At 40.1% G+C, this 18930-nt stretch overlaps 1 protein-coding gene across 1 annotated transcript in view; it reads right to left on the reverse strand.

Moving 5' to 3' along the window:
- LOC124105372 (nmrA-like family domain-containing protein 1) overlaps nt 1-7229 on the reverse strand; it is a 31767-nt gene extending 24538 nt beyond the window's left edge. The window contains exon 1 of the mRNA XM_046462510.2: nt 7050-7229. Within this exon, the coding sequence (XP_046318466.1) occupies nt 7050-7089 (40 nt within the window). The 5' untranslated portion in view covers nt 7090-7229. The remainder of the gene's footprint in view (nt 1-7049) is intronic.
- Between the last annotated feature and the right edge of the window lie 11701 nt (nt 7230-18930).

Consider the following 18930-nt stretch of genomic DNA (forward strand, 5'->3'; position numbering starts at 1 on the left):
ATCCCAGTGCTGGTGAAGTCAAAGATAAAACCAATCTACAGCTTCTACAATAGCCATCACTGAACTGCTTGCAGAACTTGCCTGGACACATTGTGAGCTCACCTGTATGCATTGTGAACTATCTGTTGGTGCAGCGACTTATGGTAGTGTTGGGGTATTTTTGCTGATGATGTCACCGGTGGTACAATTTTTCAAAGGAGCCCTCAATTGGCTTAATGTCATGGCATTTTGCATCCTCCTCTACTAGTGATGGTCTAAAATTTGGGGGCCAACAGAGGTGAGGCAAAGAACCTCACCCCCCCACAGGTGCAAAGGCCTATCCACAAGTATGGCTGTATGCTGGACCGGTAGTCAGTGACGGGTATGATCCAATTGCAGTGGTACCAACCTAAGACAGGAGGCTGACGCCTAGAGGTCAGTTCATCCGATGACGGGTAAGGACCATATGTTGAATTGGACTGCCTAACAGGCACGGTCCCTAAGCCACATGCTTGTTGTTTAAACAGAGAGGGGGAGATGTTGAGAGCCACAGCCTGAGGGGCCCCAGCAAACTTCCAGCTGCCAGCAAACTTCCAGCTGCCGGCTGATGATTGGCTCACAGCAGCCCCAGCAACATCTAGCTGATTGGCTCCTCGGCCCCAGCAACATCTAGCTGATTGGCTCCTCTGCGGTGATGCTCATTGGACTGTTTCCCTGCCCTTTCAGACCACGGAGCTGCTCATTGGGGGACTTTTTTGGCTCCGCCCACGTGACCCAGCCAATCGGCCTCAAGAGCAGGAGGATTGTGGGAGGTGGGGAGAAGCTTGGGTGGGAGAGAGAGGCTTGTGGAAAGCCGGTGGTGGCAGTTGAGGCTCTGAGGGTTTTTCCTGAGAGACTATTTTGTTTGTTGTGTGTGGTTCTAAAAATAAAGTTAGTTTCTTTTGACAAGTGGCTCCTGATTGTGCCCAGCCAGACTGCGGCACATTTTTTTATCCATTCATCCACTGCACTTCCCTAGTTTTCTAGGGCTGCCATAATGGACTGGATGGCATAAATAACAGAAATTTCTCACAGTTCTGAAGGGCAGCAGTCTAAGATCAAGGTTTAATTCCAGTTGGTTTCTCCCGAACCCTATCTCCTTGACTGGTAGATGACTGTCACTGATCCTCACATGGTCTTTTCTTTCCATAAGCATTCCTGATATCTAGGCCCAAATTTTCTCATCTTACAAGAATACCAATCAGACTGGATTAGACTCTACCCTAATGGTTTCACTTTATTATCTCTTTAAGCGTTCTTTTCTCCAAATGCAGTCACATTCTGAAGTATTGGGGGTTAGGATTCCATCATATGAATTTGGAGGGAAAGAATGGCACAAATCAGCTCCTAACATTGACCAGTATAATTATTTCCTTACATCCCTCCTAGTAAACCAGGCTATCCTTTATGATAAAAACTGTTTATTCTTTTTTTAAAAAATATTTTTTAGTTGTTGATGGACATAATGCCTTTATTTTTATGTGGTGCTGAGGATAGAACCCAGTGCCTTACCACTGCTAGGTAAACACTCTACCACTGAGCCACAACCCCAGCCCCAAAACTGTTCATTCTTTATCCCTGCTTCCCAGCTAAGTGCTGAGACTGGTCCATCATAAGGTCTCAATACTACTCACTAAATGAATGAATCTAGTGGAAAGATTGAAACCTCTATCCTCTCAATGCTCAGCTTTGGTGGTGGGCAATCCTATCTGGACCAGCATGAGATGGAGAAGCCAATAAGATAGACCAAGAGGTAAAAATAAGAAGAGCTGGAGCAAGGCTCTCCTAACCACTCATACCTTCATGTTTCAATAAGCAAAATGTGAGAGAAATTCATCTACTTTACCCCATTCTCTAACCCAACAGAATATACCAATAAGATTGTTGGTCTGAAAAAGCTGCCTCCACAGTACAAATGCATGTCAGACAAAATTGTCCCATGTCCCACTTGCTTGTTTTGGATTGTGGCCTGTTGAATCCAGTTCCTTCCCAGATGATTTCATGTTGAGAGTAGCATTTGGCTGGCAGGCACTAGAGATACTGCTAAGAGTGTGATGTTCAAGTGCATACGCTATAGGTTTAACACCTACGCTGAGTATGGTAAGAATGTTCCACATCTGCAAAATGGGGAGCTTCCAGATAGTTGAGTACAAACATATATCCCTTACTTTGGCAGAAAGTATCTGAGATGGCCAGGTATGGTGACATATGCCTGTAATCACAGCCACTCAAGATGCTGAGGCAGGAGGATCATAAGTTTGAGGCCAGCCTTGGCAACTTAGTGAGGCCTTGTCTCAAAATTAAAAAAAAAAAAAAAAAATTTAAAAAGGACGACTTGGGTTGTAACTCAGAGGCAGAGTGCCCCTGAATACAATCCCAGTACCATCACCAAAAAAAAGAAAGAAAAGAAAGGAAAAGAAAAAGAAAGAAAGAAAAGAAAAAGAAAAAGTAAGTGATTGAGATGAGAGCCCAGGTAAGGGAGAGCAGGCCCTTCAGGTTCCCCAGCTTCCCTAGCCTGTGCAGTATCCTTGCATCTCTGATGTCACTACCTCCTTTTGAAAGAGGACTTTTCTTTCATTTATTTTTAAATTTTTTTATAGTTGTAGATGGAAAGCATGCCTTTATTTTACTTGTTTATTTTTATGTGGTGCTAAGGATTGAACCCAGTGCCTCACACATGTGAGGCAAGCACTCTGCCATTGAGCTACAGCCCCATCCCTCATTTATTTATTATTTTTTTCTTTTGCACAAGTCCCAAGGTCTGGAGTAGAGGCTTTATGTGCATTAAATGGGTACTTCAACTTTTTCCCTTAAATGTCATTTCCATTTGATCTTCAGAAACCACAGAAAGATATTATTTTTCAAATACATGTTTTAGAGATGGATAGATCCTAAGTTTGTTTTGGTTTTGAGTTCTTAGCAAATAATGGGCATTGGACAGATCACTTAACATACTTCATCTCAATTCTCACAGTGAGCCTTTAAGACAGAATTACAATTTCTGCTCAGTGTGCTGAGGCACATATGTAATCCCAGAGACTTGGGAGGCTGAAGCAAGAGAATCTCAAGTTTGAGACCAGCCTCAGCAACTTAGTGAGGTCCTAAGCAACTTAGCAAGACCCTGTCTCAAAATTTAAAATTTTTAAAAGGGTTGGGATTGTAGCTCAATGATAAAGCACCCCTGGATTCAATCCCCATTAACCAACAACAACAAAAAAAACTGTATGACAATTTCCAATTTATAAATAGAAAGTTAAGGTTCAGAGAAATTAAGTAACTTGCCTAAGGTAACGTATAAACTAAGTGGTGGAAAAGATAAAACCACTGGGGTTTGACTGGAAGGCTTTTACCAACTGCATGACCTTGGATACGTTTATCCTTATCCATAAGGTGAGGCCAGTAATTCCCATGGGGAGTTTTTATTAGTGAAATAAGTGTAGCTCAGGGCCTGGTACCTTGAAGGAATGCTTTTTATCACAGCTTGGCCCATAGGTTTGGGCAGAGCCCTTGATTAGGAACAAGTATAGAACAGACTTCCTAAATCTGCACCAAAGCTTTGGAAGTTCCTAATCTTCTAGAAACCAGCAACAGCAGCCGCCACTGCGCCTGAACCTAGCCACTCTCAAGTCTGGCACAGAAAGGCTTGACACTAGGGTTAGCAGATAAAATGCAGAACACGCAGTTAAATTTGAATTTCAAATCAACAGTAAAGAAATTCAGTGTATGTCTCATGCAATATTTGGATATTCTTTATAAAAAAAATTGATTCATTGTTTATCTAAAATTCAAGCTTGACTGGGCATCTTATGTTTTTTATCTGCAAAATCTAGCAATCTCAAATATATAAACACACCCAGAGTCCAGAATTTACAACTAAGGACAAGAACTGGGTTAGAAGGTAAGCAGCCCATTCCTTCACTAACTAGAAATCAAACTTCAATTCTGATACATCTAACCTGATTCCTTTAGTAGCCAAAGCCAAGGACCTTAGCCAACTGCTTGTGCAAACAAGCCTGTTTGAACAAGTTTAAGGACACTAAAACTGAGCTGCTGGATTTCCTTGAAATGCACCTCCCCGCTGTCTTCCACACTTAAAGTAAATCTCAGTTTTCTTCTTCTAGTTGCTCAAGCCAGAAAACTTTGAAGATATCCTCCATTCCTCTTTTCTTACTCTTGACATTTGGTATATCCAAACCTGTCCAGATTCTAACCACTCCCCACTACCCCATGACTGCTTGTGTTCTAAGCCACTGTCATCTTGCCTGGTTTATGAGAACAACCTCCTAGCAGGTCTCTCTGCTCCTGCATTTGCTCCCTAGAGTCTCTTCACAAAACAGAAGCTCAAATGATCCTTTCAATACTGAACTCATGTCATTACTCTGCTCAGAATTCAATGGTTTCTCTTTCAAGGAAGATGGAAATCTTTGCCATCACTGGAAAGTCTAATACAGTTATTCTCCCAACTTCTTGCCTTTTTTTTTTTTTTTTTAGTTGCAGTAGGACACAATACCTTCATTTTATTTATTTTTATATGGTACTGAGGATCAAACTCAGAGCCTCACAGTGCTAGGCAAGTGCTCTACAGCTGAGTCACAACCCCAACCCCTTGACTTTTGTTCTTTTCCTTTTAACATCAATAACTTGCCTGACTGCTGGGGCTTTTTTGTTAGTTTTCTTTATCTCTCTCTCTCTCTCTCTCTCTCTCTCTCTCTCTCTCTCTCTCTCTCTCTCTCTTTTAAATAACTGTGGCTTCAAGGGGCTGGGGATATAGCTCAGTTGCTAGAGTGCTTGCTTCGCATGCACGAGGCCCTGGGTTCAATCCCCAGCACCACAAAACAAACAAACAACAAAAACAAAAAACAAACAAACAAAAAAAAAAAACTGTGGCTTCCACAAAGTTGGTGTTTTTAAATTTTATTTGTTTTTTGGACCTTTATTTTGTTTATTTATATACAGTGCCAAGAATAGAACCCAGTGTCTCACTCATGCTAGGTAAGCATTCTACCACTGAGCTTCAACCCCAGCCCACTATGTGTCTCTTTTTTGAGACAGGGTTTTGCTAAGCTGCTGAAGCTGGCCTTGAACTTGAAATCCTCCTGCTTGGCCTCCCATGTAGCTGAGATTACTGGTGTTTGCCAGTGGGCCCCCACCCTGGCTGTTGGTTTTGAGGACCTATTTCACCTTTCTCTCTGCTTTAGTGCTTGCCCTCCTCCAGACAAAAATCTCTGTCCACATTGAACTTGTTTACTAATGTGGAGAGGCAGATAGTAATAGAATAAATCATGCAGGGAAGGGAACCAGATGGTGACCAGATGAGAATAGCATTGAAACTTTTAAAATGAAAGTCTGGAAACTCCTCACAGTGACATCTTTTATTCCTCTCTGTGGAACTGAGAATTGAACCCAAGGGGGGGGGGGGCTAACCCTGAGCTAGATCCCCAGCTCTAAGTTTCCAAGGCTGGCCTCAAACTTGTGATCCTCCTGCCTCAGTCTCTGAGTCACTGGCGTGTGCCACTGCACCTGGCCCCAGAAAGTGACATTGATAGGGCTTTGAATGATGGGAGAAATAAAACAGTATGGGTACCTGGGAAAGATCATCCTCAGTGAGGGAGCAGCCAGCACAAAGGCTCTGAGGTGGGAACACCTTGAGGAACAGCAAGAAAACCAGAGTAACTGGAGCAGAAGGAGGAGGATAGAGGAATAGGCGGCCCACTGATGTGGGTATTGCATGCCATTAGCAGGAATGCATTTTCCTTGGAGAGAGGCAGCAGGTGATGAGAGATTTTTGAGCAGGGACAGGACATGCATTATCCAAGGATTTTGAATGGATCATCAGGAGGCTAAAATGAGAATAGAAGGGGAATTATCTGGTTTGATTAACATTTTTGCAAAGATGACTCCATTAGGGAACAGACTTTAAGGGAGACCAGAATAGGATTAGGGAGGCTAATTCAATATCTTCCCAGGTGAGAGAGGTCCCTCATGTATGCAATAGGGTTCCACTTTATGCTTTGAATACAACCCTTGCCACTTGACCTTAGGTGACTTATTTTAAAACTGAATTTTTATTTTATTTTATTTTATTTTTTGGTGCTGAGGATTGGACCCTGGTCCTTGCACATGCCAGGTAAGTACTCTACCACTGAGCTCATCCCTAGCCCTGATACATTTTTTTCTTCTTCTTCTTCTTCACCCTCTCTTCCTCCCTAAATGTAGGGGAAACAAAACTAACATTTTTCCTGTCCCAGAAAAGCTACCATGTCCTTTACTACCCAGAAGAACATCACTGCCCACAATAGTAAAGAAATGCTAGGCCTGGAAGCTAGAGGAATGGCTCTCTCAAGGACACCCGATGGACTCTAATTAATTATATGTACTGATAATATTTGAATCCCAGCCCTTGTATCCCTCTTTTAAAAGCCCTGTATTCCCCTTGGCAGAGAGAATCACAGCCTCTGGGACAGGAGTCCCATGTTTCTCCTCTGCTTGCAAATCAATAAAACTTTTTGCTTTTTCTCAAATCCTTGTCCTCATTATTGGTTAGGCAACGAAGATAAGAACTGAGCTTTCTGGCATCAAGCTTCTGGCATGCTCCCAACCCCTCTACCCTTTCAGAACCCATGGAGTATTGGTCTACACACCCACAGGCCTCTCACACTTGCTCTTGCCATTTATCAGGAATTGAGTGGAGAAAGAATTCCAGAGGATAGCCCCAGATAGAGAAGATGTCATTTGACATCTGGAGACTATGTCAGTTGCCATTGTCCCACAGAAGTCATGCTTTACAAATCAAGTTAAATCAATCTGCCCCCTCCCACATCAAAAACACAAAACAAGGAGCAATGCCCTAGGTTCAATCCCCAGTTACACACACACACACACACACACACACAACAGCACAAGCAATAGGATGTCTTTCTTAATTTTCTCCAAAGGCTCATTGTTCAACCCACACTTACAGGCTCTGAAGTTAAAATCAGAGAGATTGAGCAAAATCAGCATGCACTTAAACAGAAGAACTTTTTCTTTACCTGTTGCTCCGAACACTGCAATTACTTTCCTGTTGGCCATGTTCCTGGGCAAAGAAAAGAACTGATGGAGTAGCAGAGCTTTCTTCTGGAGCACACACACTTTTGTTCCTTGTGTGAGAATTTAGACCACAGCTAATTGCCACACCCCTTCTGTTGCTCCTCCTTTTCCTGTTACACCCCACTCTGACACTGCAATTTTTTCTAAGCCCCTATCTTTTCAATTAGAGCACATTGGTTTTGTATACTAATGAGGTTTCCTTGCGTGAAAGTTTTATACACCATGACCACACCCCTTATGCTGCCCCTCCCTGTCCTTGTTAACCCACTGACTTACTCACTCTGACACTGCAATTTTTTCCAACCCTCTATTTTTTTAATTAGAGTACATTAGTTTTGCACACTAATAGGGAATGTTTGCGTGAGAATTACACACTACATTTGATTACCACACCCCATATGCTGCCCCCTCCTTGGAACGGTTTTCCATGTTACATCAACTCATTTACTCATTGTGATGTTGCAGTTTTCCAAATGAAGATTGATTCCTTCACTCACTCATTCATTAAGCAAAGGTGTAATAAGTGTTTTTGAAACATGAGCCATTGAATTAGAAATCCCCAGAATCCAGATGTTATAAAGAGGCTAAACCCATAAATAAATAAACTTATAGTACAGAGGAATGGCAGAGGACACCCGAGGGAATCTAGTCATGGAGGAGTGGCACAAAACCCAGACCAGGGGCCTGGGGATATAGCTCAGTTGGTAGAGTGCTTGCCTAGCATGCACAAGACCCTGGGTTCAATCCCCAGCACCACACACACACACACACACAAAAAAAAAAAAAAAAAAAAAAAACAGACCAGGTATGTTAGGTGTTAGGAAAGTGGTGCAGGACTAAATCACTTGAACACACCAAAGCTAAGCGGAAGCAAGTTTATTGTCAGGAAATCTGACAAGGCTGTATCTGCGCAGAGAGAACAGCAACAGACTTCCTCTGAAGTAAACTTTTATAAATCAGAGCCGGGGTTATGCATTGGGGGTGGGCTTAGCCCTTGCTATTGCAGGTGGAAACAAGCTTCAAAACTTCAAGAACCACAAAGGGGAGGGGGCAGGAGAAGCGAGTACATTGCCATTAGCTTCTGGAACTGGCAGGCCCCTGTAGTACTGAGAAAGTCTGTGAGCACGGTGGTCAGGGTGCAGATGGGTAAAGGTGCCAGCCTCTGGGTGGGTGGGTTCTTACAGGAGGGGGAAGGAAGGGGAAGCAGAGAAAGGTGTCTGGGCAGAAATGGGGTCAGCTTGACTTAACTTCTAAATTAATGCATAGTTATGTTAACAGGCTAACATTAGGAAAGGTTTTTCAGATGAGATAATACAACAGCTGGCCTGAAGACCCCAGGAGTTATTCAGCTCAAAGGCACGTTGATCATGCTACAAGACTCCTGAGGCTATGGCAAGGTTATGTGAGCAACAGAAACAAACCTGGGAAGGATGACAGAGGCCACAACAAAAAGGGCTTAGGCACGACAAGGGACTTGGTTTAAACCAATGCCACAGCAGGTTTTATGTGTTCTTCTGGCAGCAGGGAGTGACTGGGTTAAAACAAGACAATGCTGGAAGCAGGGACATGCCTAAGAAGATACAGCAATGACATTTGTGAGAAATCTAAAGGCCTGAACAGAGGTGATGTGACGGGTTCAATTGTGTTTCCCAAGAAAACTCATCTTGAAGTCCTAGCCCCCTGTTCCTCAGAATGAGACCTCATTTGGAGATAGGGTCATTACAGAGGTAATCAAGTTAAGGTAAGGCTGTTATAATGCTTCCCAATCCAATCCACTATATTTGTTTTTAGTTGTAGTTGGACACAATACCTTTATTTATTTATTTTTATGTGGTGCTGAGGATGGAACCCAGGGCCTCGCACTACTAGGCAAGCTCTCTACCGCTGAGCCACAACCCCAGACCACAATAGGTGTCTTAAAAAAAAAAAAAAAAGGGCAGAAATTTGCACGCTGACAACTAGAGGGAAGACAATGTGAAGATCCAGAGAGGACAGCATATGAACATGAAGATGGCCATTTATAAGCCAAGAAGAACATATCCTTCGCTCACGGCCTCAGAAAGAACCAACCCTGCCATCACCTTGATAACTGGTCATCTGGCCTCCAGAATTGTGAGATACCAAATTCCTGTTGTTCAATCTACCCACTTTCTAGAGGTAGTTTGTTATGGCAACCTTCACAATCAAATACAGCCAGCAACAGTGGGGATGAAGTTAAAGATATTTCAGTAGCACATTAAGAAGATCTTTGTGATTTATTGGATGTAGGCCCAGGGACAGTAAAGAAGAGAAAGCACTAAAAATATGATTCTGGCCGGGTAAAATGGTGCAGGTCTGTAATTTCAGCTACTCTGGGGGCTAAGGCAGGAGTATCACAAGTTCAAGATCAGCCTCAGCAACTTAGCAAGACCCTGTTTCAAAATAAAACAAAAGGACTGGGAATGTAGTTCAATGGTAGAGCACTTTCCTAGCATATGTGAAGTCCTGGGTTAAAAACAAAAATAGAGTAAAGGAATATCTACTACATAACTTAATTAATACAAAACTCGAAAGTAGGAAAAACTAATCTATGGCAATCAACATTACTATAGTGGTTACTTTGGTGGGTAGTGATTGGAGGAGTTAATTTTATTTTTATTTTTTACACCCAAAGAAATTCCTTATTGTAAACAAAATATAAAGTACAACAAAAGAAATACTGTGCAATTTGTAAGAAGGATTTTTTTTTAGTCAGAAGTAAATTTGTGTGTGTGTGTGTGTGTGTGTGTGTGTGGTTAAGGCCTTGTGCATTTGAGGCAAGCACTCTACCAACTGAGCTATATCCTCAGTCCAAGCCAGAAGTAAACTGTTTTTAATTGGAGGAATTTAAAGAGGGCTTCTGAGGAGCTGATGATGTTCTAGTTCTTGATCTTTCTTTTTTCTTATTTATTTGATACCTGGGTTTGAACCCAGGGGCACTTTACCACTGAGTAGCATCTCCTTTCTTTTATTTTATTTTTATAATTTTTTATTTATTTTATTTTTTATTTTTCAAGAAGAGTCTTTTGAAATTACTGAGGCTGGCCTCAAACTTTCAATCCTCCTGCATTTAGCTTCCTGAGTCACTGGAATTACAGACCTGCACCACTGCCCCCCCCACCCTTGACCTGGTCTTGATTGCAGGTGTGAGTGATTTTTAAAAAATGTATCAAGCTCTACAGTTAGTATGTGTCGCTATTTCTTTATATGTATCTTAAACTTATATAAAATGTTTAAAGATAAATTTTAAGGAAAAAATTAAAAGTGTAAGTGACTGAATCTATAAAGGAAAAATGGGCAGGCACCAGCCTGCAAATATTTATATTGGGTGGAAGCAAAAGGCTGTGACTTTATTTTAACTAGTTTAATCCCTACAGGAAAAGTAGCAACCCATTTAGAATATTGTTTGTTTGCCTAACACTGTGAAGTCCTGAGTTTCATCCCTAGTACTATAGAAAAACAAAAAACAGGAACCCAAAACAATAAAAAACCTATGGGTTCACAGAGAACTGTTAATGTTGACTTTTTTTTTTTTTTTTTTTTTTTAGTTGGAAGAGAAGACATCTTAGGCTAATGTCAAACCACTTTTTTAAGGTCCCTTTGATAAAAGGAGTCTGTTTTTTGGGTCCACGTAGTGAAGAGAATGAGCAGGATTTTTAGCTCCCCACATCCCATTGTATGATCTTTCCTCTTATTTGTGGGTGTATTTGGCTCAACCCAATCCATTCTTCCATTTTCCACTAGAAATCTAACAAGCTGTAGAACATAATGATTCAAGCTTGGGATGCAGCTCAGAGGCAGAACTTGCCTAGGATGTGGAAGGCCCTGGGTTTGAGTCCCAACACCAAAAAAAAAAAAATCTGAAATAACACAGTCCTGGGTTTAACACCCACATCTGCCACTTTTTAGGCAAAACCTTGGGCAAATTTTAAAATTCCTCCAAGCTTCTGTTTCCTTACCTATAAAATGGGAGTAATAATAGTATCTACCTCATATAGTTATAGAAAGGATTAAATAATTTAGTTTTTATGGAACATTTAGAAGAAATTAACAGTTGTTATTTTCAATGCTTTTTTTTTAACTACCAACCTTGTTTCTTCTCCTAACCAGCCTCTCACACTTTTTCTCCCACTCCACTAAACTAATAGGTACTCAGAGAAAAGCGATTGGTTTAGTTAAAAGAAGAAGAAGAAGAAGAAGAAGAAGAAGAAGAAGAAGAAGAAGAAGAAGAAGAAGAAAGGGAGGGAAGGAGGGAGGGAGGGAGGGAGAAAGAAAGAAAGAAAGAAAGAAAGAAAGAAAGAAAGAAAGAAAGAAAGAAAGAAAGAAAGAAAGAAAGAAAGAAAGAAAGAAAGAAAGAAAGAAGAGAATGACTCAGCCAGGGGAGGAGACACAGCAGACTCCAATGGTAAAGGAAGGGATCTGGGGCTATCCAGACTAGGTATTCACACGCTCTCACCCTACACTGCAATCACCCTTACAGGATGAATATCACCTTGGCTCTACCTTTTGATTCAAGTCTCAATAGCAACATCCAAGAAATCAGAGAAACATTGAGATCTGGAGAGGCTGTCCTGCAGAACTCAGAGAGAGCAAGTGAGTCACTCACCTTGTAGCACAATTTAAAGGATGACCAAGAACTCAATCATCAAGATTAAAAAAATTAATTTTTTAATTTACTTATTTATTTATTGCAGTACTAGGGGTTGAACCCAGAGGTGCTCTACCATTAAACTATGGTTTATTTGAGGGCTCATGGTTTCAGAGGTCTTAGTCCAGTTCTTTTCTTTATTTTTTAAATTTTGACGTGGAGTCTTCCTAAATTGCTAAGACTGACCTCAAAGTTGTAATCCTCCTGCTTCAGTCTCCTGAGTAGCTGGAACTATATGTGTGTGCCACCACAGCCAGCAAGACAAATATTTTAATGCATTATTCTAAAAAATAAAAATTAATGCTCAAATATCCATGATGAAATGTATCTTGCTGGGCATTGTGGCATACAACTGTGATGCCTGTGACTCAGAAGGCTGAGGCAGGAGGATCACAAGTTCAAAGTCAGCCTCTGCAACTTAGAGAGACCCTAAGCAACTTAGCAAGACCTTGTCTCAAAATTAAAAGTAAAAAGGTCTGGGGATATGGCTCAGTGTTTAAGCTCCCTGGGTTGAATCCCTAGTACAAAAAAAAAAATCACAATTTTAGTTGGGAGTGGTGGCCCTGTATATATAATATATAATAATTCTAAATAAAGACAGTATCCTTAAAGGCCAGGATTAGGGTGAAATAAATGAGACTAAGTTTCTTATTCCTGAGATTGTTGGATTCTCAGATATAGTAAATGCATGTGTGTAATTTAGCCAGTGTTTTTAAGTAGTGTTTTAGTCAGCTTTTTTGCCACTGTGTCTAAAAGATCTGACCAGAACAATTGTACAGGAGGAAAAGTTTATTTGAGGGCTCACTATTTCAGAGGTCTTAGTCCATAGAAGGCTGGCTCCTTTCCTAAGGGCTTGAAATGAGGCAGGACACCATGGTGAAAGAGTGTGGCAGAGGGAAGCAGCCCATATGATTATCAGGAAGCAGAGAGAGAGAGAAAGATCTCTATTCGCTAGATACAAATATATGCCCAAAGTCTGCCTTTAGTTACCACTCTGTTAATCCCATCAGGGGATTAACTCACTGATTGGGTTAAGGCTCTTGTAAACCAATCACTTCTTCTCTGAACCTTCTTGCACTGTCTCACTCATGAGCTTATGGGAGACAACTCACATCCAAACCATAACAACTAGATGATACCCTTTCTGCAGGAGCCTGGCCCAGGAATCCTTCATCCTTATTGCCTTTGGAGCAGACTGGGTCTTGATATACCTGCCATTTTCAGAACAGGTGCAGAGAGGGGTGAGTGCATGTATAGGAGCATATATGCAGGGGACAATTCTCAGGAGAGAGAATTCAATTGGCCTACCCTGGGTAAAGTACCCATCCTTGATCCACTCAGCTGAGATAGTGGACTTATTAAGTCTATCAACCTGAAATTGTCACATATTTAATGCCTACTTTGTACCAGTCATTTTATTAGGTAACTAATAGCTAGTCAAAATCTCTAATCCTTACAATAACCCTGTAATTTAGATATTATTGCCCCCATTCTTCAAATGAGGAAACATTTTCAGAGAGATTACATGGACTTATCTAAATCTACACAAATAGTAAGTGACAAACAAGAATCACAACCTAGTTTCTTCTACCTAGCTGCAAATCCCCATACTCTTTTCTTGCCTTCTCTATTATAAAAGGAACATGGTAACTGTTCAATAATTTCTCAATATTATAGTAAATTTAGCAAAACTATTGATGTCTAGAAAAAGGGAAAATCACTTATCACAGAGAGAGAACCCAGAGGGAAATGCTCAGAAAAGCCCTAGCATTCTAGTTTCATTAGGAAATAAGCATGTAGAGAAGAATAATAAAAGATATTCCTGACAAAGGAAATATTTACTAATTTTTTAATTTTATTTTTGGTACTGGGAATTGACACCAGGGGTGCTCTACTATTCAGCTAATTCCCCAGTCCTTTTTATTTTTATTTTTTAAATTTTAAGACGGGGTCTTGCTAAATTGCTGAGGCTGCCCTCAAACTTGCAATCCTCCTGCCTGTTTTGAGCATCAAAACAAAACAAAAAAAAACCCTCTAAAAAACACTACTTAAAGTTCTTCGCTTTTGTTTCTCAGATTTTCATTTTGATTTTTCTTGTTAATCAATGAAGGAAAATTCTATCAAGTGTGAAGTTTTAGGACCATTTTCATTATAACGTCCCCACCCTGAAGGAACACTTAACATAGTGGGTCTTATATATTTTATTTTTTAACTTTATTTTTTTAATATTTGATTTTAGTCATAGTTGGACACAATACCTCTATCTTATTTTTATGTGGTGCTGAGGATCAAACCCTGGGCCTTGCCCATGTTAGACAAGTGCTCAACCGCTGAGCCACAACTCCAGCCCCTATTTTTTCACTTTGTAAAGATAATTAAGATTATTGTTTATGTACAACTTCATATCTATGGAGAAGTAAATTAAAAACAAACACAAATAAAGATGAATAAAACTGAAAATAAAAACATATTAGTATGTTCAAGGTTTTATTTGTCAGAATGATTTGAAACACTAGACTCTGATTATGGAAATTATTCAGAGATATGGGTCATTTTAAGATCTTTAGAAATGCAAACAAAGCTCAGAGACCTCACAGCCAGGAGGCTTAAAAATGACCCCATAGAACTTCTCTGGCAAAGACACCATGGCTGCTGTTATTGAACAGGACCTCAGCACCACTGATCCTGGAGATCTGCAACTGCAGCTGAAACTACTGCCCTGCTGCCTCTGGTAACTGCATGTAGCCACTGCTGCAACCACTACGCATTTCCAGACTGTATTCTGTGCAATCTTGGTTTCCTTGAAACATTAACTTCTCATTCTGAGACTGGGATATCACCTCGCTTCAGGCAAAGCTGGGAAAACAAGTTCCTAGGATCCATGGCTTTCTAGAATGGAAAGCAGGCCTTCTACAAGTAGACACTCCCTCAAATACAGGGAAGGAGTTCAGAAGCTAAGTGACCATAAGGATGGACAAACTTCCTCAGAGCCTTTCCTGTTGGCTTCCCCAAATTAACATACACTTTTCTTCCCATACTTAATACATTTTTCTTTTTTACACTATTTTAAAACAGTAACATCTAACATAATACAACTATGTCTTATATCCTTAACATCTCCCCATGATGGCTAAATCTAAATCTCATTCATTATTGAATCTAGGATCCAGAATCTCACGATTTTCATCCCCCCCTTAGTTTTCTTAAATTTCATCTTGAAAATGTGTCCATTATTCATAAATTATAAAATTAACAAGCATCTTGTTCCACATAAAATATAGAGGGAAAGAAAAAAACAAAAATAAAAATTAGTCTCAAATACATAAATACATGAATGATAATATTGTCCTTATTTGTGTAACAAACCACCAAGAGCCGGGCAGGGTGGCGCATGCCTGTAATCCCAGTAGCTAAGGAGGATGAGGCAAGAGGATTGTGAGTTCAAAGCCAGCCTCAGCAACTTAAAGAGGCCCTAAGCAGCTTAGAAAGATCCTGTCTCTAAATAAAAGTGCTGAGGATGTGGCTCAGTTCTTAAGCACTCCTGGGTCCAATGCTCACTACCAAAAAATTTTAAAAATAAAAATGAAATAAAAAGGGCTGGGGTTAAATGGTAAAGCACCCCTGGGTTAAATCCCCAGTACCAAAAATAGGGAAAAAGGAAAAAAAATAAAGAATAAAAGTTCCTGTTACATAGAACCAGAGATTTAACCTTGATGGGAGATAATGAAGAGTGTTGCTATCTCATCTACAATAAAGATGTCTTCATGTGCCCAGAGGTACGTGTAAGACTGGAAAACGCCGCACCACACGACACAGATCACCAAAGAGGTTTCCACTTTATTACAAATGGCTGTGTGTTTATATAGGTCTAAGGAGAGGTCGCAGGGCTGAGGTAGATAACAGGTCGCCCGTTTATTGGCAAGCTCTTCCATATGTCAGTTCTGGAGCCCAAGAAGTTAATTCTAATTGGGGCTAAGGCTTCCCACCAGCAGGGTTTGAACATTGGCGCTGGTGAGAACGTTTGGCGCCAGTGAAAGAAACAAAGAGGAGAAAAAGGGTCGTTAGACACCATGCTGGGGTTTTTCTCTGGGGTACTGCTGCCATTATATGTTTTCCCAACAGTACGCACCTGTAAATTCCAGCTACTTGGAAGTTTGAGGCAGAAGGATCCCAAGTTTAAGACCAGCCTGGGCAACTTAGTGGGATCCTGTCTCAAAACAGAAAATTAAAGTGCTGGATGTATAGCTTAGATAGTGCTGGATGTATAACTTAAGCTCACTATTCAGTACTGAAAAAAAAAGTTCTCAGTTTATTAAAATCAAGAATATATATAATTTGCTAGATCAATAAGTACATTCCAGTTACTGGGACTTAGGTTGATTTCCCCCAAATAAAAGACACCATATGGAATAACAAATGTAATCAGGCTTGTCATCTAATTAAGATAACCCACTGTCATTCTCTAAAACTTATTTGTCTTATTATATCCAACTGGTGAGTCAAATGAACCTTAAAGGGGAATCGCCATCTTTGCATATTCAAAAGGTTTGATATTGGCACTATCTGAGTGTTTAAAATTTCACTGTTTTGGGCTGGGGATGTGGCTCAAGCGGTAGCGCGCTCGCCTGGCATGCCTGCTGCCCGGGTTCAATCCTCAGCACCACATACAAACAAAGATGTTGTGTCCGCTAAAAAATAAATATTAAAATTCTCTCTCTCTTCTCTCTCTCTCACTCTCTCTTTAAAAAAAAAATTTTTTTTTCACTGTTTTAGTTGGGTGTGGTGGATTGTGCTTTCAATCCCAGCTACTCAGGAGGCTGAGGAGGAGGATCACACATTCAGGTCAGCCTCCACTATTTAGTCAGACCTTGTCTCAAAAAAAAAAAAAAAAAGAACTGGGTACAAATATGTAACAAAAAATTCCTTTAGGATGTACAACTATACTGCATCAATAAAAACTTGGGGGGATGAAGGACTGGGGATTGTAGCTTAGTAATAGAGTGCCCCTGGATACAATCCCTAGTATCACAAAAAAAATTAATTAAATTTAATAAAATTCCACTGTTTTTATATGAAGGGAAAGTTCCAGGGGCTCCAGCTATAATAACCCTTAATCTATAGGTCGGGAAGCCAATACTGACTTCAGTGCTAACTTGCTAAATATGGTAAAATTCCAACAGTAAAACCCCAGCAATAAATGGATTCCCAAATATCAACTGCCAAAAATGCAAGAACATTTTATTAAGAAACTCATAAAATGACTGGGGTGAGCTGAGCGGGTGTAGTTTTATAGATCCAGACAGGGCACTTTCCAAGCCCATCTGCTCAGATTGAGTTTCAGCACCACCTGGTGGAAACAACCTGTTCTGGTTTAAACGTTGACAGGAGTTCCAGGGATGGCTGGGACACCCAGAACGACTCACTAATTCCAGTAATTTCTTAATCTTGATCAATTATTTTATTGGCCCAAACCAGGAACAATGTGTTATACTCTACCACACAGTATCCATAGAAGCTTTTTATTGACAAAGAACAGTAGTATCCACAGAAGCTTTTTATTGACAAAGAACAGTCACTAGAGCTCCATTTTTAAAAACTGGTACTCATTTCATGAAGATATTTCTCAGTGCTTTTATCAGAGAATTGTCTTCTGGATTCTTCTAGTCCATAGTAGATAACAGGCAAGAGACTGTGAAAGAGAAACATACTACAATGTTCTCATTTCTGCAAAATTTTAGATTCCTTTTTTTACTTGTATCAAGTAATGACAAGACATAAGAGGTCCAAAAATTGATAGCTAATTATTGATAAAACTATCATTATTCACAAAGAAAATTCTTATCTTTTTAGAAAAAGCAAGATAAACTATTAGAACCAACAAGACAGTTCAATAAGTTTTGTTGCATACAAAATCAAGCTACAAAAACCAATTTCTTGTATCAATAGCCAACTAAAAACTATAATTCAAAACAAAATACTATTTCTCAATAAAATAAAAAACGTAAAGTATTCAAGTGATTTTGAAGGCTAAGGTAGGAGGATCACAAGTTCATGGCCAGCTTCAACAACTTAGCAAGACCCTTGGCAACTTAGCAAGACCATGTCTCAAAATTTTAAAAGGATCAGGGATAGAGTCCTGGAAAAGCATCCCTGAATCCTCAATGTTAAAAGACATTGATGAAGGGCATGGAAGATGATCCAAATAAATGCAGAAACAGCTATGCTCTTGGAATAGAGGGCATAGATTATAAGGATCTCAATTCTCCCCAAGTTAGGGTTACCTATAAATTTGATGCAATTAAAAGTAAATTTCATTTTTTTATATTGGGGATTGAGCCCAGGGGTGCTTTACCACTGACCTAAATTCCCAGTTCTTTTTATTTATTTATTTATTTTTATTTTAAGACAGGATCTTGCTAAGTTGCTTAGGCTCTCACTAAATTGCTATGGCTGGCCTTGAACTTGAGACCCTCCTGTCTCCACCTCCCAAGTTTCTGGGATTACTGGTGTGTATGCCATCATACCGACTTTGCTTTTACTTATTTATTTATTTATTTTTAGAATTATAAACAATTAAAGTTTCACAAATAATTCAATCTTTTTTTTTTTTTAAAGAACACTGTATCAGTCAGTATCAAACTAGAGAAACAGAACTGGAAGGAAATATACTGTAAGAAATTTAGTCACCCAGGTTGGCCTTGAATTTATGATGCTCCTGACTTCTGGCTCCTACCTCACCCTCCCTCTCCTGCCTCCTGCCTCCTGCCTCACCCTTCCTCTCCTGCCTCACCCTTCCTCTCCTGCCTCACCCTCCCTCTCCTGCCTCACCCTCCTGAGTAGCCAGGATTAAGGTATGCAATACCATGCTCAGGTTCTCCTTCCATTTATAAAGACCCATAAACCCTTATTAATAAAAGTATTTCAAGCAACATTGTTGGAAGGTTACTAAGATACACAGAACAAGAAAAATCAGAGATAGAACTGTGCATATCTTAAATATATAAAAATCTTTTTTTTTCCTTTTTTTATATTTATTTTTTAGTTATAGGCAGACACAATGTCTTTATTTTATATTTTATATTATGAGGATCGAACCCAGTGCCTCACACATGCTAGGCGAGTGCTTTATCACTGAGCCACAGCCCCAGCCTTTAAAA

Source organism: Marmota monax, unplaced genomic scaffold (assembly GCF_021218885.2).
Source record: "Marmota monax isolate L192 unplaced genomic scaffold, Marmota_monax_Labrador192_F-V1.1 WCK01_AAM20220418_F8-fsc00100, whole genome shotgun sequence".
In the NCBI taxonomy this organism is placed as follows: Eukaryota; Metazoa; Chordata; class Mammalia; order Rodentia; family Sciuridae; genus Marmota; species Marmota monax.